This window comes from Tetrahymena thermophila (assembly GCF_000189635.1).
Source record: "Tetrahymena thermophila SB210 genomic scaffold scf_8254260, whole genome shotgun sequence".
NCBI classification, from domain to species: Eukaryota; Ciliophora; class Oligohymenophorea; order Hymenostomatida; family Tetrahymenidae; genus Tetrahymena; species Tetrahymena thermophila.
The window spans coordinates 27,413-42,290 of NW_002476109.1; the positions used below are offsets into that span (position 1 = coordinate 27,413).

The 14,878-nt window shown below is 23.4% G+C and overlaps 3 protein-coding genes across 3 annotated transcripts; 1 reads left to right on the plus strand and 2 right to left on the minus strand. All coding sequences in view use genetic code 6, as the record gives it.

Moving 5' to 3' along the window:
- Nucleotides 1–1,399: 1,399 nt before the first annotated feature.
- On the plus strand, nt 1,400–3,883 carry TTHERM_01337400 (heterochromatin protein; the record flags this gene model as incomplete). The annotated part of the gene is made up of 4 exons (XM_001029724.4): nt 1,400–2,024; nt 2,091–2,675; nt 2,726–2,950; nt 3,003–3,883. 4 exons carry the CDS (start codon nt 1,400–1,402, stop codon nt 3,881–3,883), a joined length of 2,316 nt encoding a protein of 771 aa, XP_001029724.4.
- A 757-nt stretch (nt 3,884–4,640) lies between these two features.
- On the minus strand, nt 4,641–12,299 carry TTHERM_01337410 (transmembrane protein, putative; the record flags this gene model as incomplete). The annotated part of the gene is made up of 7 exons (XM_001029725.2): nt 4,641–5,330; nt 5,404–6,490; nt 6,542–10,604; nt 10,989–11,466; nt 11,516–12,000; nt 12,059–12,164; nt 12,219–12,299. The coding sequence occupies 7 exons, from the start codon at nt 12,297–12,299 to the stop codon at nt 4,641–4,643; spliced, it is 6,990 nt and encodes a 2,329-aa protein (XP_001029725.2).
- A 743-nt stretch (nt 12,300–13,042) lies between these two features.
- On the minus strand, nt 13,043–14,524 carry TTHERM_001337410 (hypothetical protein; the record flags this gene model as incomplete). Its single annotated transcript, XM_012800414.1, has 7 exons — nt 13,043–13,181; nt 13,225–13,661; nt 13,731–13,818; nt 13,870–13,953; nt 14,011–14,143; nt 14,275–14,407; nt 14,468–14,524. The coding sequence occupies 7 exons, from the start codon at nt 14,522–14,524 to the stop codon at nt 13,043–13,045; spliced, it is 1,071 nt and encodes a 356-aa protein (XP_012655868.1).
- Nucleotides 14,525–14,878: the final 354 nt, after the last annotated feature.

Genomic DNA, 14,878 nt, shown 5'->3' on the forward strand with positions numbered 1-14,878 from the left:
AAATTCATAAATATATTAAAAGATGCTTTAATATTTTTTATTTTTTTAATTATTTTATCAACTAAATTAATTCAATTCATTTATTTTATTTAATAAAACATATTAATTTTTTAAATAAAGTTAAAAATTTATTTTAAATTTTACATTTTAGACATTTATTAAACATAAATTTTATGAATAAAGTTCCTTAAAATATAAATAAACTTTTATTTATTTTATTGATTATTTGAAATTAGACAAATTAAGCGCTTCATGTTTGCTTCTTATTTTCTTTTTCTTATTAATTTAATTTATTTGTGCTTTTCCAGTAATAAACAAACTAAAAAACTACTATAGCTTATGAAGAAAAAGCTAAACCGTATTAAAACTTTAAATATAATTAAAAAAATATGAATTATTTAGATTATTGTATAATTGAATAATTTATTACTATACTGATTAGATCATCTGGCTATTCAATGAGTATAGTATATATTCTAGCTAAGATACCACACCAATTTACAAAGTAGGTCAAAAATGATAAATGTCCAGTTGATTTATTATTATAAATCAATTTAATTTGAAGAGATCTTGAATACAAAGCTTGGATTTTTCATTAGATAATTTAAAAAAAGAGAAGAAAGATATAATTGAAATTTACATATGATTGGGGATACTGTGTATAAGAAAGCAATGATTTCATATGGGATAAGTTTATAAAAGACTGATAAGTTTCCTATTACAGTAAATATTAATAGAAAATTAAGTTTAAGATAGTAACTATTTGAGTTTTATTTATATAAAAACATCAAGAGTAAAATAATTGCATTTTAGTATATAAAAACAATTTTTTCTCTATACAAAGAGACAGGACTATCAATAAGCAAAGAATAACCAAGTGATACAAAATTTAAGCCAATCTTTTTAATATCAAAATTAAATTTTTTTTAATTACTCTATATATTAATTTGTTAACAAAAAATACTTCAATACTAAAGCTAGCCAACGATAACCCTAAAGTGCTTTTATTCAAGATAAACTTAATAATCTGAGGTACTTTTATTAGAGAAGCTACTAAAGCAATTCCGATGCCAACTATTTTGGAGAAAAACTTTATTTTTAAATTAGATATTTAATAATAAAAATGAATTTAAAATTATCATATTTTTTTACTATGTTTAGACACACTTTGTCATCAAAAAAGTTAGAAATTTCTGCATTCTATAAATTTTACAGCAAAGAAGGATAACAAGAATGACTAGAGTCGAGTAAAATGTCTAGACCAGATTGAATTAAGCTCATTAATTTAATTTGCAATCTTTTTATAGTTTATTTTTATCTAAATTCTTTTAATTTGAATTATTATTTACAAATTATTAGAGTGGTTTTTAGTAGTTTTGTAGATAGGGTGTGAACCAAAATGTTAATTAAATTGAATTTCAGTTTAGTATTTATCACGCTAATTATTAGCTTAGTTATTGTTTATATTAGCTAAACTCGTAAACTTAATAAATAAAAATTTTTCTTAATTAATTACATAAATTAAAAAAAACCTTTTGTGTAGATGTTCACTGTAAAGCAACAGGCACTAAATAAAATTTAAAGTAAGTAGGCTTAACTTCCTAAAAATACATAAGATTCCCTTCAATAAATGCTTGCTTGGGATTAAGAGTTTCTTGCATCAAAGGATAAGCTGTTTAAAAATAAGCATTAATACTAAGGGAACGGTGGTTCAGCTTTGCTATTGAATTTAAACACTAACAAAAAGACAAATTTATAACAACAGTAACAACAGTAGAATTAAATCTAACCAACATAAATGAGCTAAATTTCGTAACATGAACTAAGGTAGTTGTAAAAAAAAAGAAAATTGCAAGAATTAGCAAGAGAAAATAGTAAAATTTTAAAGTCATAAAAGTAGCAATAAAAAGAAAATAATGAGTAAATAGATTCATCTTAGGACGCCTCTGACGAATATGAAGTTGAAAAAATTGTTGATAAAAAAATTGAAAATGGATAAATATTTTACAAAGTGAAGTGGAAAGGTAATTCTCTTTTTAAATTTATTAGGATCAATTAATAGATTTAATTTATTTTTTAATTTTAAAAAGGTTGGGATAGTACTTACAATACTTGGGAACCTGAAAATAATCTTTTTAGAGTATCTGAAATGATTGAAGAGTACGAAGCTTCAAAAAAATATTAAAAAAGATAAAATTTCCCAAAATAAGTAGATTCTGGGAGTAGTGATTTGGAAGATAACGATAAAAAGTAAAATTCAGCTCCAAAAAAAGGAGAAACTTCAAATTAAATAAATTAAAGTAACCTATAAAATAAAAATGAGAGTTTGTCAAAACTTTAGTAGAGTTAGTAAAAAATTTAATCTAATGTAATAAAAAGTAGATAGCCTTCTAATAATACACCAATAACCCCAAAAGAATAACAAGATAGACTTTATAAAGAAAATTTAACTGCAAATAAATAGAATAATGCAAAAGAAATGGATACATACGAAAAGAATTAAAATATGAGCAATAGCTAAATTTAACTTGAAAAAAATAAATAATTTTATTAATTGCTGATGAATTAAAAATCATAATCTGCTTCTTCTACTTCTGCTTTAATTCCACCACAAAAACAGAATTAAAAGAATTTAGAAGAAACATAAAATTTGTAAAACAATATAAAAAATTAAGGTAAAAAATATAATTAAATTCATGTTTATTTTACCCATTAAATTTATTAGAAAAAAAGATTGCTAACAACATAGAATAATTAGATCTAGAGGATGATAATCTTGAAGTTGAAAAAGATTATTCTTAGTAAATTCATCAAAAGTCACAAAACAAAGAAAAATCATTTGAAGAAAATGAAGATGGAAATGAGGACGACAAAGAATACATTTTTGAAGCCATACTTGATAAGCGTTAATTAGAGGGATAAGAAGTCGAATATTTGCTGAAATTTTCTAGTAAATTTACTTAGCTTAATTAAGTTGTTTTTATTTTCTTTTAAAAAAATAGACCATGATAAACCTGAGTGGGAACTGATAAGTAATTTAGAAAGCATAGAAGAAGAAATAAAAGAATATGAAGAAGGGTTAAAAAGGGCTTAAGAAAAAGCTATTTTGCTATCATAATAAGAAAATTTAGATTAATAAAACTTGTAATTTGAAGAGGTTTAATAAGACAAAGAATTTATTAGTTAAACTGAACCTGCTACAAGTTTAACAACTATGCAAAGTCTAGTTCATTAAAATAAAGAAAATTAATCTTAAGTAAATCATCAGACTAAAAAAAATAAGATTGTCCCTGAATAAATAGATGTGGACTGCTCAGATGATTAATTTGAACAAGAGGTTTAAAAAAATTAAATGGATATTTAATCTAATTTAAGCCCATAAAATTCTAACCAAAATATCAATTATTAACCAGACTAATAGAAAAAAGATAAATAAACTATTGGCTCTGAATTGAATAGTAAATAAAAATAGTAATAATTAAATATCCAGCAAGTACTTCCTTGCTAAACTAAAATATTAGAAAATGTAATCTAAAATTAATAACCATTTAATTTAATTAATCCTTTACTTAATAACACTTCTCTTCAGCAGCTAGCAAATATTTCAAACCCTATTAATTACACATAAAATTATAACTTTAGCTAGGAAATTGGATGCTTTTATAAAGGTGATCAAAGATTTTCTATTGAACCTTGTGACTAATCTACTCTACAAGATCTTTCTAAGACTACTTTCAAAGTTATGTGGAAACCAAGAGTTAATGGTTGTGTACCTCTACCAAGTCTAATATCTTACTAAATGCTAAAAGAACATGATCCAGTAGGCTTGGTTTTATTTTTTGAAAATCTAATATAGAAATAATAGTAATAAATAGCTAAATGAATTTTGTTTTGGTTGGTTGGCCTACTTAATTTAAATTGATTCAATAATAAATAATTAAATATAGCTTTATTAGTATTTATTTTAGCAAAATTATATTTTTGATGAATTCAAAATTTTATTTTATATTATTAGTTTCGTAAATTCATATTTTTTCAAAATCATTTAATTTTAATTTAAGAAAGAAAGTTAGTTAAATATCATAAAATAAAATCTCTTTAAGTTTAGTAAATTTTTGAATGAAAATATATCTCTTCATAACTTAAATTGCTATTCAATAAAAAAACTTTGATTTAAAATATTATGTGTATTTTATTCATTATTGCATAAAAGAATAATTTAGCAGAAAATAACAATTTTATTGAAAATGAGAAAACCTAAATAACAGTTTTTAAAATAAATCTTCTAAAAATAAAAAAATTTTTCAATTACAAATTTAAATTTCAAAATATTTTTTATTTTTTTATATTGATTTATTTAAAAATACAAATCAATTATAAAAAATATACTAATTCAAAATGTTTTTATGAATTATTTATTTAAGTTTAATTTTAATAATAAATAAAAAAATTGAATAAATCAAAAAATAAAAAATTTAGAACGAAAATTTATTCAAAAATAATTAATTAATTTTTTTGGTTTTTAAAAATAGTATTTATAGCTGATTTAGTATAAAATTAAATTATTAATTAAAATTAAGCATAATTTATAGTTTAGAAATAATAGGCAACATAAAATTTAACGTATTTTTTATAAAATATCAACCTTTCATTTTCATAGTTAAAATTCTATACTTTCTTATTAAATATCTAAAGAAATCTTTGACAACCTCAGGATCCTCTCTGATAAATGATAGTAAAGAAATAAAATAAATACAGATATTGATAATACCTAAACCAAATGGATCAAAGCTAGTTGTATAAATAACTATAGAAATGATATCAATCAAAACTTAAAACATATTGAATAAGTAGCACTATCCAATTATTTAGGTGGCTTGGTCTTTGAATGATTATTTTTAGTAAAAATCAATATCTTATTTATTAAATAAGGATTGAGAAATCCTTATTGACTATGGACCTAAGAAATAAAAATAATACCAAAACTTGTAAAATTTAGGGTATTTCTTACTTTTAACTTGCTGTGAGTATTATTTCCATTAATCGTAGCCTAACTCATCAAACTTATCAAATAAATTTCTGGCTGAAACTCCATAAATTACATTAATAGTATAAGTTAGTAAAACTAAAATACAAACGAATTTATCAAGAGACATGATGATCATAAATATCTTTGTTAAGTTTTCTAATATTGCAAAAGAAGAGCTAAGTGTGATTATTAGAGCTACTTTTGATTTGTGTATAGAAAATAGAGTAAATATTGCTATTATTGTAATCACAATCAAAATCAACGATGTTAGAGTCAATGCTAAAGTCTTGTTATATGAGTCCTATTTATTAAATTAATTTTAAATTAGTATTCAATAAGTTTAAGTTTATATAAAAATAAATATTTTTAATTACTTTAACATCTTTCATTATTAACATACATTAATTTTCTTTTGTTTCATATTTAGTAATGTCACACTTATCAACACACAAACCTTGTTATAGATAAGGATACTATAATTTGCATGAAGAACATGTACTTTAATTAGTACAAGTTTGGCAAGATTCGTGACATGGAGAACATTTAGACTAATTTAAATAAGTTTTTTCTGGGCAAGTTTTCACACAAAGCTTTTCAAACTAGTAAGGATATTGAGTACTACAAACATCACAAGTATTGTTATTTGAGCATGACTGGCATGATATGTCACAACTTCTACAAACATTTTAAGTATCTGGATAAGTTGACTATGGACATTTATCAACACATAACTTATTGTATAAATAAGGAGTTTATTTATTGCAAGTTATGCAGCTTGTAGTATCTGAGCAAGTTTAGCATGTTTAGTGGCATTTAGTACATGTGTTTGCTTAAGCAAACATTTAATCAGGGCATTAAGCCACACAAAGTGAGTTTAAGAAATAAGGATATTTTGGATCACATATTATGCAGCTAGTAGAATTTAAACAAGTCTTACACGATTTATCACATTAATTGCATACTTTAGACAATTAATCTGCATATGTTCCTTCTGGACATTAAGACACACATTTATTATTAACTTTATCTAAGTAAGAGTTACCATAAAGATTCGAACAAATTATACAATCTAAGTTAGTTCCTCCAGAGCAGGTTTTACATTCAGGGCTACAGTATTTGCAAGTTTTATTAACAGTATCATAGTACATATTACTTTCAGGACAATTTGTATTGCTATCTAAAACACATATTACTGTTCCATCAGTTTAATAAATTAAGTGATAACCAGAATTACATTATGCACAGATCTATGGATTATTTGAGCATTGGTTACAGTTTTGTACATTGCAAGAAGATCCTTTGCAAATATATACTCCTGATTGCAATTAAACCTTTATTGTATTTTAAGGGCAGTTCAAAACACATACACCGTCGCTCATTGCATAATCTTTGTCACATTAACTACAAAAACCTTGGTTTTGACAAACAATACAGTTAACTCCGCATGGAACACATTAGGATCTTGAAAAAAAATTTTAGTTTAAAATTGATATAAGAATTAAAAAATTTTACTAGTCTTAGATAGTGCCAGAGGGGCAAGAACTTAGGCATTTTCCTTAGTACAATAAAAGATTAGGTGGTTAACATTAGTTACAAATTGATGTATCATAACAACTTTTGCAAGATGGTAAATTATCACATTAGGTGCTGTTTGAAGTGTAAAGCACGAAAGATTGTTGAGAGGATTAAAAAGAAGGATAAAAGACTTAATCTATGCTTTCGTCAACAAAAACAGATAAATTTGTAAATTAGGTAGAAGTTTAAGCTGTAGAATTATATATTATAGTAACATTTCTTTAGAATTCATTTGGCACTATAAGTAATTATTTAGACGCATTAATAGAGCAAGTTATATCAACAGTATTTCCAGAGTTAAGAATCTGCTAACACGATATTTTGTTACCTACAATCTAATTACTGGGTAAAACAAATCTAAACTATCTTGTAGTTGAAGAAAAGATCAAAGGGTTTAAAAAAAGCTGATAATAAAATTAAATGGATTAATTAATAAGAGCAGGTTAGACGCTCACTTAAAATTAATTGAGTTAATTTAAGACAAGTTGGTTGATACTCTGAGATGATTAATAGTAAATCTGTTACTAACTTTGAGTATTTTGCAATATAGTAAATTAAAGCTGATTTTGGGATTATGAACCAATAATTGCATTTATATTTAATATTTATGAAATTTCCAAATATAATAAATTCTATGAACAGGATTAATCTACACAAGTTGATTAAAAATCGCTTGAATTCAATAATACTGTTACTTATTGTAATCTTTAAGTTTGAGAAGAACTATCAGAATAATAAGTGGTGGAAAGCACTTGCTAGAAATTAGCTGAAGGACTTATTCTGTATTAAGGTTTCACTAAATTATTATTTAAAATATATCTATAATCAGGAAAGTTAATTTAAATATAGTATGAATCAATTGAAAAGCTAGAGAATGTTAGTTTCGTATTTAATTGTGGATTTAGACCAACAACATCAGTAGCACTACTAATTACCATTTTATTAAAAGGCATTGGTAAAATATTGTAGCCATTCACTGTACCGCTATCTATTTCGTAGATACTTCCATCGCTTTCTTTTAAAAATGTTCTTATTAAAAATTAATTGATAGCATTGCTTTGACTACTTGAAACTATTTAGTATGGCCTATTCACAAAACAATTTTAAATAGATATTGTTGTACTTCCATAAGTAGATGAGACAGTAATATATTACTAGCTATCTAGAATAGTGGTTTAGCATTAACTACTTATAATCATTGAAGAAATTTAATTTTAAAAACCTATATAAACAATAGTTGCATAACTTTAAAATTAATTATTTTAAATAGATGGGTTGAAAGAAAAATTTAGATTAACAGGGCTTTTTGCAATTTAAGATGTTGGGGTTAAATTTATATTGCTCAATAAACCAACTGTTTTTGCACTATATATGACTTCGCTTGTTTCTTAAACTTTGTTGCTATTGGTGTTAAGTGAAGAAACTACTTAAATTGTAAAAGCTGTTGCTTTTTTTATACTAATCGGATTATATTATAAATTTATTACAACTTGAACTGTCTAGCAATAATTTGTTGAATCTCCTTTAAATGATACACTATAAATAGATTATTAAAATGAACAATTTTCAAACTATTTATTCAAACTAGAAGGTTGTAAACAAGAAGCTGCACAATTTTAACTTAGATAGCTGGAAGGGATAGGAGACTAAGGGCTAGGGGTAATTAAGATTTATCCGCCTTAGCTGGTATTATCGACTAAGATAGAATTCATGGTTAAAGTTAATGTAAGTCTTACTTCTTTAGCATTAACAACATTGTTATTAGATGATGCTACTGTATTAAAAGAACCAATCACTGATGAAGGTAACAAACTAGCGTTATACATATAATTTGGTAAAGCATTTGGTGGTTGTTAAAATGATGCAAGTATGCTATATTTTTGATCACACTATCCTATAAAATAGCCATTAATTAAATTAATACTAATAGCCAAAACATCGCCTGCAGATAACTAATTTTGAGTTTAAGTGCATGGATTAATAGAAATAATCTAATTCTATCCTTATTAATTAGAAGAACATTGCAATATAGTGTCACTGTTTCTGATTTTACACTAAATAGCTTAATTAGGTACTCTTGGAGAATAAGGGCATTAAGTTGGTAATGTAATTACTAAAGTTGTTGATGTACAAGATATATTTTAAGTTAAACTAAAATAGAAAGAATAAGAGGAAGTAGCACCAACTGCTTGTGATGAAGCATTTTCTCTTTCCACAATCATTCCACCTTAAATTAATATTGAATCTTGTTATATTAAAGCGTTAGATTTGTCTTAGATAGATGCTTTTATATTTGAAGAAGTTTAAGCAGAGGTTATATCTATTGTATTGGTAATCAGAAAAGAAAATTATGAATTATTATTTCCATCTGACTATTGAGGAGATTAAAACTATAAAACCTAGCCATTCAGACTATAACTTATCTATGATTATTAATTATTTTAATCAATAAAAAAAATTTTGATACTGCTTGACACCTAAATTGAACTTCCTGTAAAGTCAAAAATAATAGCATCATCTGATTTTATTACATTATTAACTACAAAGTTTATATTAATTGTCCTTGATGAAGTTTAAGAGTCTGTGGAAATTGTAAGCGATGAGCTTTTGAATGGAGAAGGATTAATTTACACTACAAATTGAGCGCTAGAGTAAGTAGCTTGGTTTTGCATATTACTTTAATAAGAATATTACTGTGTAATTGTAATTTATTGAGAAGGATATAATGTCTAAACTCTTGAGTTCTAAATATTTGCAAAAACTATATTTACTTATGATCCTTAAGCAATAGTTTGAGTAATCAAAATTTAAAAGGATTAATTTGAAGGATTAGGATTTTATATTGTGCAAGTAATTCCATTAATATAACAGACTGTCGATGATTATGGCATTTGAAGCGAGTTAGGAATAACGATAGTTAAATAGTTTTTATTTGCTACTAAATCTGCAGAAGCGGTGAAAGATATAGTTTGATTTCCTATAGCTCCTGTTAGATAAGTAACTCTCTAATAAGCTACATTATTCAAATTATAAATTTAGGCAGAAAGCTGAGATAAATTTGTATTTTAAATATTATTTACAGCAACTAGGTTTATTACTTTAGAAATATCAGCTTAAAGAGGAAAAGCTTAGTAAGTAAATTGTTAAATTTAAAAATTCTTCTAAATAAACGAGGTTTGTAAATTGCATAGAGTAAATTAGATTAATCTGTTATTATTTTATGCAGAAACTTATACTGGATTCTATAAATTAATTGTCAATTATTAAATACTTGGTTCCAAGTAGTTATCATTTAAAGATAAATATTGTGAATATGTAAAGGTCTAGCCATTACAAATGTTAATGCTTTATTAATAGTATAGAGCAAATTAAGGAATATTAATGATAATTTGAGCTCCATTTTAAATTAAATAAGGAGTCAATTCAAGTTAAACTAATAGTGGTAAATTGCTTTAAATATTACTACTGGTGGATGAACCACTTCCAACTTAAGACAAGATAGGATACTAAGCATAATATGGAACTAGATGACTTAATTGTAAAGATGATTAAATAATTTCAAATATACCATCTTAAGTTGAATTTGTTACAATAATTTAGATGTTATTATTGTAAGTAATACTTTGATTAATATAGTCTTAATTTTACAAGCAATTTAAAATTTAACTTAAAGATGCTAAACAGTAACTATTTTGGTTACATGATGGTATTGACTAAACTAATTTAACCTAGAAATGAGTACTATTTAAAGAAGTAGCTTGACAGTTTGAGTTTGTAATAGCAGATGAAGGAATTTTAACAAAGCTATTTAAATTTGGGATTATGAGAGCAAAAACATAGTTTTGTGAAATTTACATTTACGATTAATAGGTTAACTGTAAATTAGATATATCTGAAAACTGAGGTTAAGAGCTAGTAAAAGATAAAGTTAAACTTGAAGGATTGGATGCCTCATAATATTTTATCTGAGTCGTATTGTATGTAACATATTATTATTTATCTATATTAGATATTTAAATTAAGAATATAATAAGTTATGTAAAAACTAACTCGAAATTTAATTTTCTATTTTAGTTGTAAAATTATTATAATTGGAAACAAATAAAAGTAATTCTATAAATATTCTATATAAATTGGATAATAAATTTCAATAAAATATTTGTAATAAATAATATATATAATATTAATGTCAATAATAAATAGGTAAAAAATTATAATTACAAAAAAAGATTAATGATTAAAACTTAAAAAATTTAAAATTATTATGAGCTTTTTTAAATTAAAAGTATTTGAAGTAATTAATTAAATTCTTCTTTTTTTAAAAAAAGTAAAAAAATTTTATTTTTAATCTAAAAAATCTATTTTTAAAAATTATAAATTATACCTGAAATGCTAAAACTAAATTGGTAATTGTTAAGAGCTGGATATACACTTTGCATCGCATATTAAACAGTTAAGCTTAATTAGTAGTATTAATATGATCCACCATCTGTACAAGGAAATTAAATAGTAAAATTTCCCTATTAATTATTAACATATGAAGTATTTACTACCTTTGACGATGCTTACCAATATAACATAAAATTAAAATTGCTTTAAATTTATTAATATGGGTGAATAAACATCAATGTCTATGTTGAAGCACAAGGATTAGATACTTTGAATTTAATTATGACTTAACCATTACTTTAAATGATCTAAGGCTAATTTAAGTTAGGAGATATGTCATAATATTAAAACGAATCATATAAAAAATTAAGAGTATAACTTTACTTTAAAAATTAACTTACTTAACCTTAACTTGTTTTAAACCATAATTGAATCTATAATTAATTACTCAAGGGATTTACCCAACTATTTAACTTTTATATTTTAAAAAAATTAAATTTAATTAAATTTTTAAACATTTACATTTAATGTAGATATCTAGTAATCATCAGTTTTTATAAATGTTAAATATTAAGAAGTACAGCCGCATATTCCAAACATATCTTAATAAGTGCAAGTTAAATTAATATTTTGGATATTATCTTTTACAGTTTTTAGAGTTCCTAAAAGAGTATTAGAAAAACATGATGAGCTGTAAGTAATGGTAAGCTATGTATTGTCTAAATATGAGTATTAAAAGGTCATAATAAATGGGCTTTATGCATTTCTAATTAGGTTATTAACGACTTAATTTTAAACAGTATTATATGAGCTATCTCTTGCTTAGAATGAATATGTTTAACTATATTAGCTAAAAGTTTAGTCTAAATAGTATTCGACTTAAGTAATAGTAAAACTTTGTGAAGGATTTTAAAATAATCCTATTGTTAAAGATGATGAACGAGGTATACTTCCTTGATTAGGTGTCAAAATACATGTATTTGTATCCATTTTACAAGCTAGAGTATCTAATTATAATAATAAATTTATTTACAAACAAATTATAGTTTTTGATAAATAAAATACAATTTGGGTCATTGACTGTAGGTTGAGTATCTGGAATGATAAAACTTGGATCATTATTTGAGCTTAAATAAAAGATAAGTACCAGTTTTGTTAGATCTTTGGTTGTCTAATATAAATATATTTTATTAATCTTTATAAGATAAAATTATAAATTTTATACCGAAATATTTATTTTTGTATATTCATTTGTGAAAGTTTTAGATAATGTTATTGTAGCTGTAATTGATTGTGCAAAAGCCATCCATAAATATAAAAGTAGAGCAATAATACATTTTATATTTATTTTTACAATTTTTAATGATTCTTTCATTTTTTAGCTATTTTAAATTAAGATATTCTTTAAAATAAAATCTTCTTTTTAATTTTTTTTTTTTCAAATTTAAAAAATTTCAAATATAAGTAAAGGCGATTGCTTTATCAATAATCTTAATGATTAAAAAATATACTTATTTTCTCTTCTTATTTTAATAATTAATAATTCAAACAGATTTGTAATTCAAGTTCATAAAATCTCTCAAAAATATTATAAAAATATATTTTAAAATTGAATATATAAATACAAATTCAAACTGATATTTATCAAGCAAGAGAATTTATTTTTCAGAAGAAAATATAAAAAATCATTTTTTAAATAAATGAAATATGCAAAATCTTTTTTCATAAGAGCTAAGAATTATAATTGAATTTTATATAAATTGTTTGTTTGTTAGCACAGATCCTATCATATATATATATATCAATATATTTATAGAGTTATAATAATAATTTAATTATTAAATTTATAATCATTAACCTTCATTCATTAATTTTATCAATTTTAAACTCCTTTGAAATCCTTTTAAAGGTTGGTTCAATTAAGTTTTGGAAAAATTATAAATCTAAACTAGCTTCCTCTTATTATTCTATAAAAAATTAGCTGTTTATTTTTTTTTCTTCTTTTTCTTTTTTTATTAAATTTTTGATAAAATCTTTCTTTTTTTGTTATCAAACAAAGTTATTGCTATTTATGTTTTTGACTTATAGGGGAATATTTTAATTATTGCTAAGATTGTTTGAGCTGTGTCCGCTATTATTATTACTATTATTATTTGGCTGATTTCCAAATGATCCTATTTACATATTTCTAAATATAAAATAAATTTTTGAATTATTTAAATTTAACTTACAAGTTTTGTTAGCCTACATATAATTTTTATAAAGGTAGAGACATCTAATTAACATGCTAAGTTTATTATTATCCAGGTTAGTTTTATGAGAGGTAATTTCCTTTTGAATATTCGTTTTATTATTTTAAATTATTTGATGCCTATTACAAATTTTGTTAGCCTTATTACTACTATTAAGAATTATAATTATTCTACTATTACTACTAAAACTTTCTGAACTGTAGATTTATTTCTTATACATTCTAATTTGAGTTATTGCCATTAATTTATTATTGCTATTATTATTACTACTATTGATACTACTATTATAAGCCTTGCTATTAATTTTATTAATTACTAATCTTATTATTAGCTAGCATATAATTTTATTAAACTTATCCAAATTGATTTCCTCCTTATATCCCTTCTATCTCTTTTTTCTGAATATTACTTAATTCCTATTGCACGCATTAATAATATTTTAAACCATTTTTATTTATCAATTTAAATAAAAAATTAATCTATACTCTAACTAAAAGGTCAAACTCTTCTCTTAAAGTTTCAACAGTTGTTTAGGTTTCAATCCTTATCTTTTCTGAGTTTTCGAGTTATGCCCTTAAATTATATAACACGTTATTATAAAGAAAATGTAAAAAGCAAATTTACTTTAACAATTATCTTAATTTACGATTATCTTCTCTCACTTACTTAAGTTTTTTGGTTCTTTTTTACAACTAAGTGTCAAGATCCCTATTTATATTTCAAAATGACCTATTTTAATATTGTGGTGACAAATACTAGTTATACTTTAAACCAGGACTTTATACTGAATTGTTAAACTCTAAGGCAAGTGTAGTAAGTGCTTCCCTACATTTTTCAACCTTCTTTTAAGTTATATATTGCTCTTCTAATATGCCTTCAATTCTTCTGAGACTTAAGTCTATATTTAAATACAATAATTAGAAAAGCATAACATTTCATTGATATATTAGCTTATTTTTTATTTTGGGCTATATTTGTTTTTTAAAATATTTAGATATTTTTATGTATTTAATTAATATGTTTATTTACCAGATTAAACCATTTTTATTGCAAACTCTTAAAAAGGATGATCCTATTCGCCTTCTCTATTCTAAGTAGGAAAAACAGAGCATAGCTAAAATTAGTCGAACTTCATTCCAAGTTGTTTACTTACTTGCTTTTGCTTTTAAAATAAAATCATTATCAATTGCCTTTTGATTAACATAATAGTATATTTTCTTACAATATCGTTATCATCTTCAAAAAAGAAAGCTGGTAATAATATTGAAACAAGAGCCATATTTTATATTCTAAACTAAAGGGCGTATTTAAAAGTCTTAATGAATTCAAAATAATTGAATTTTTCTTAATTTTACTATCAAATTACTCTTTTAAATCTAAATTATCTTATCTAACAATGATTAATTTTCCTTTATAATTATTTATTTGCTATTAAATTACATTATTTTCTTATTAAAAATCTATTCATCAATTAAAAAATTCAATCACCAATTTTTTAAATCATTTGTGGTGACTTTTTCATAACAGTTAAGAATATTTTTTATAATTAAAAAAATTTTTATTAATAATTGAAAAAACTAATTTAATTTAATTTAAATAGCAATCAATTGGGGTTGGGGTTGGGGGTTGGGGT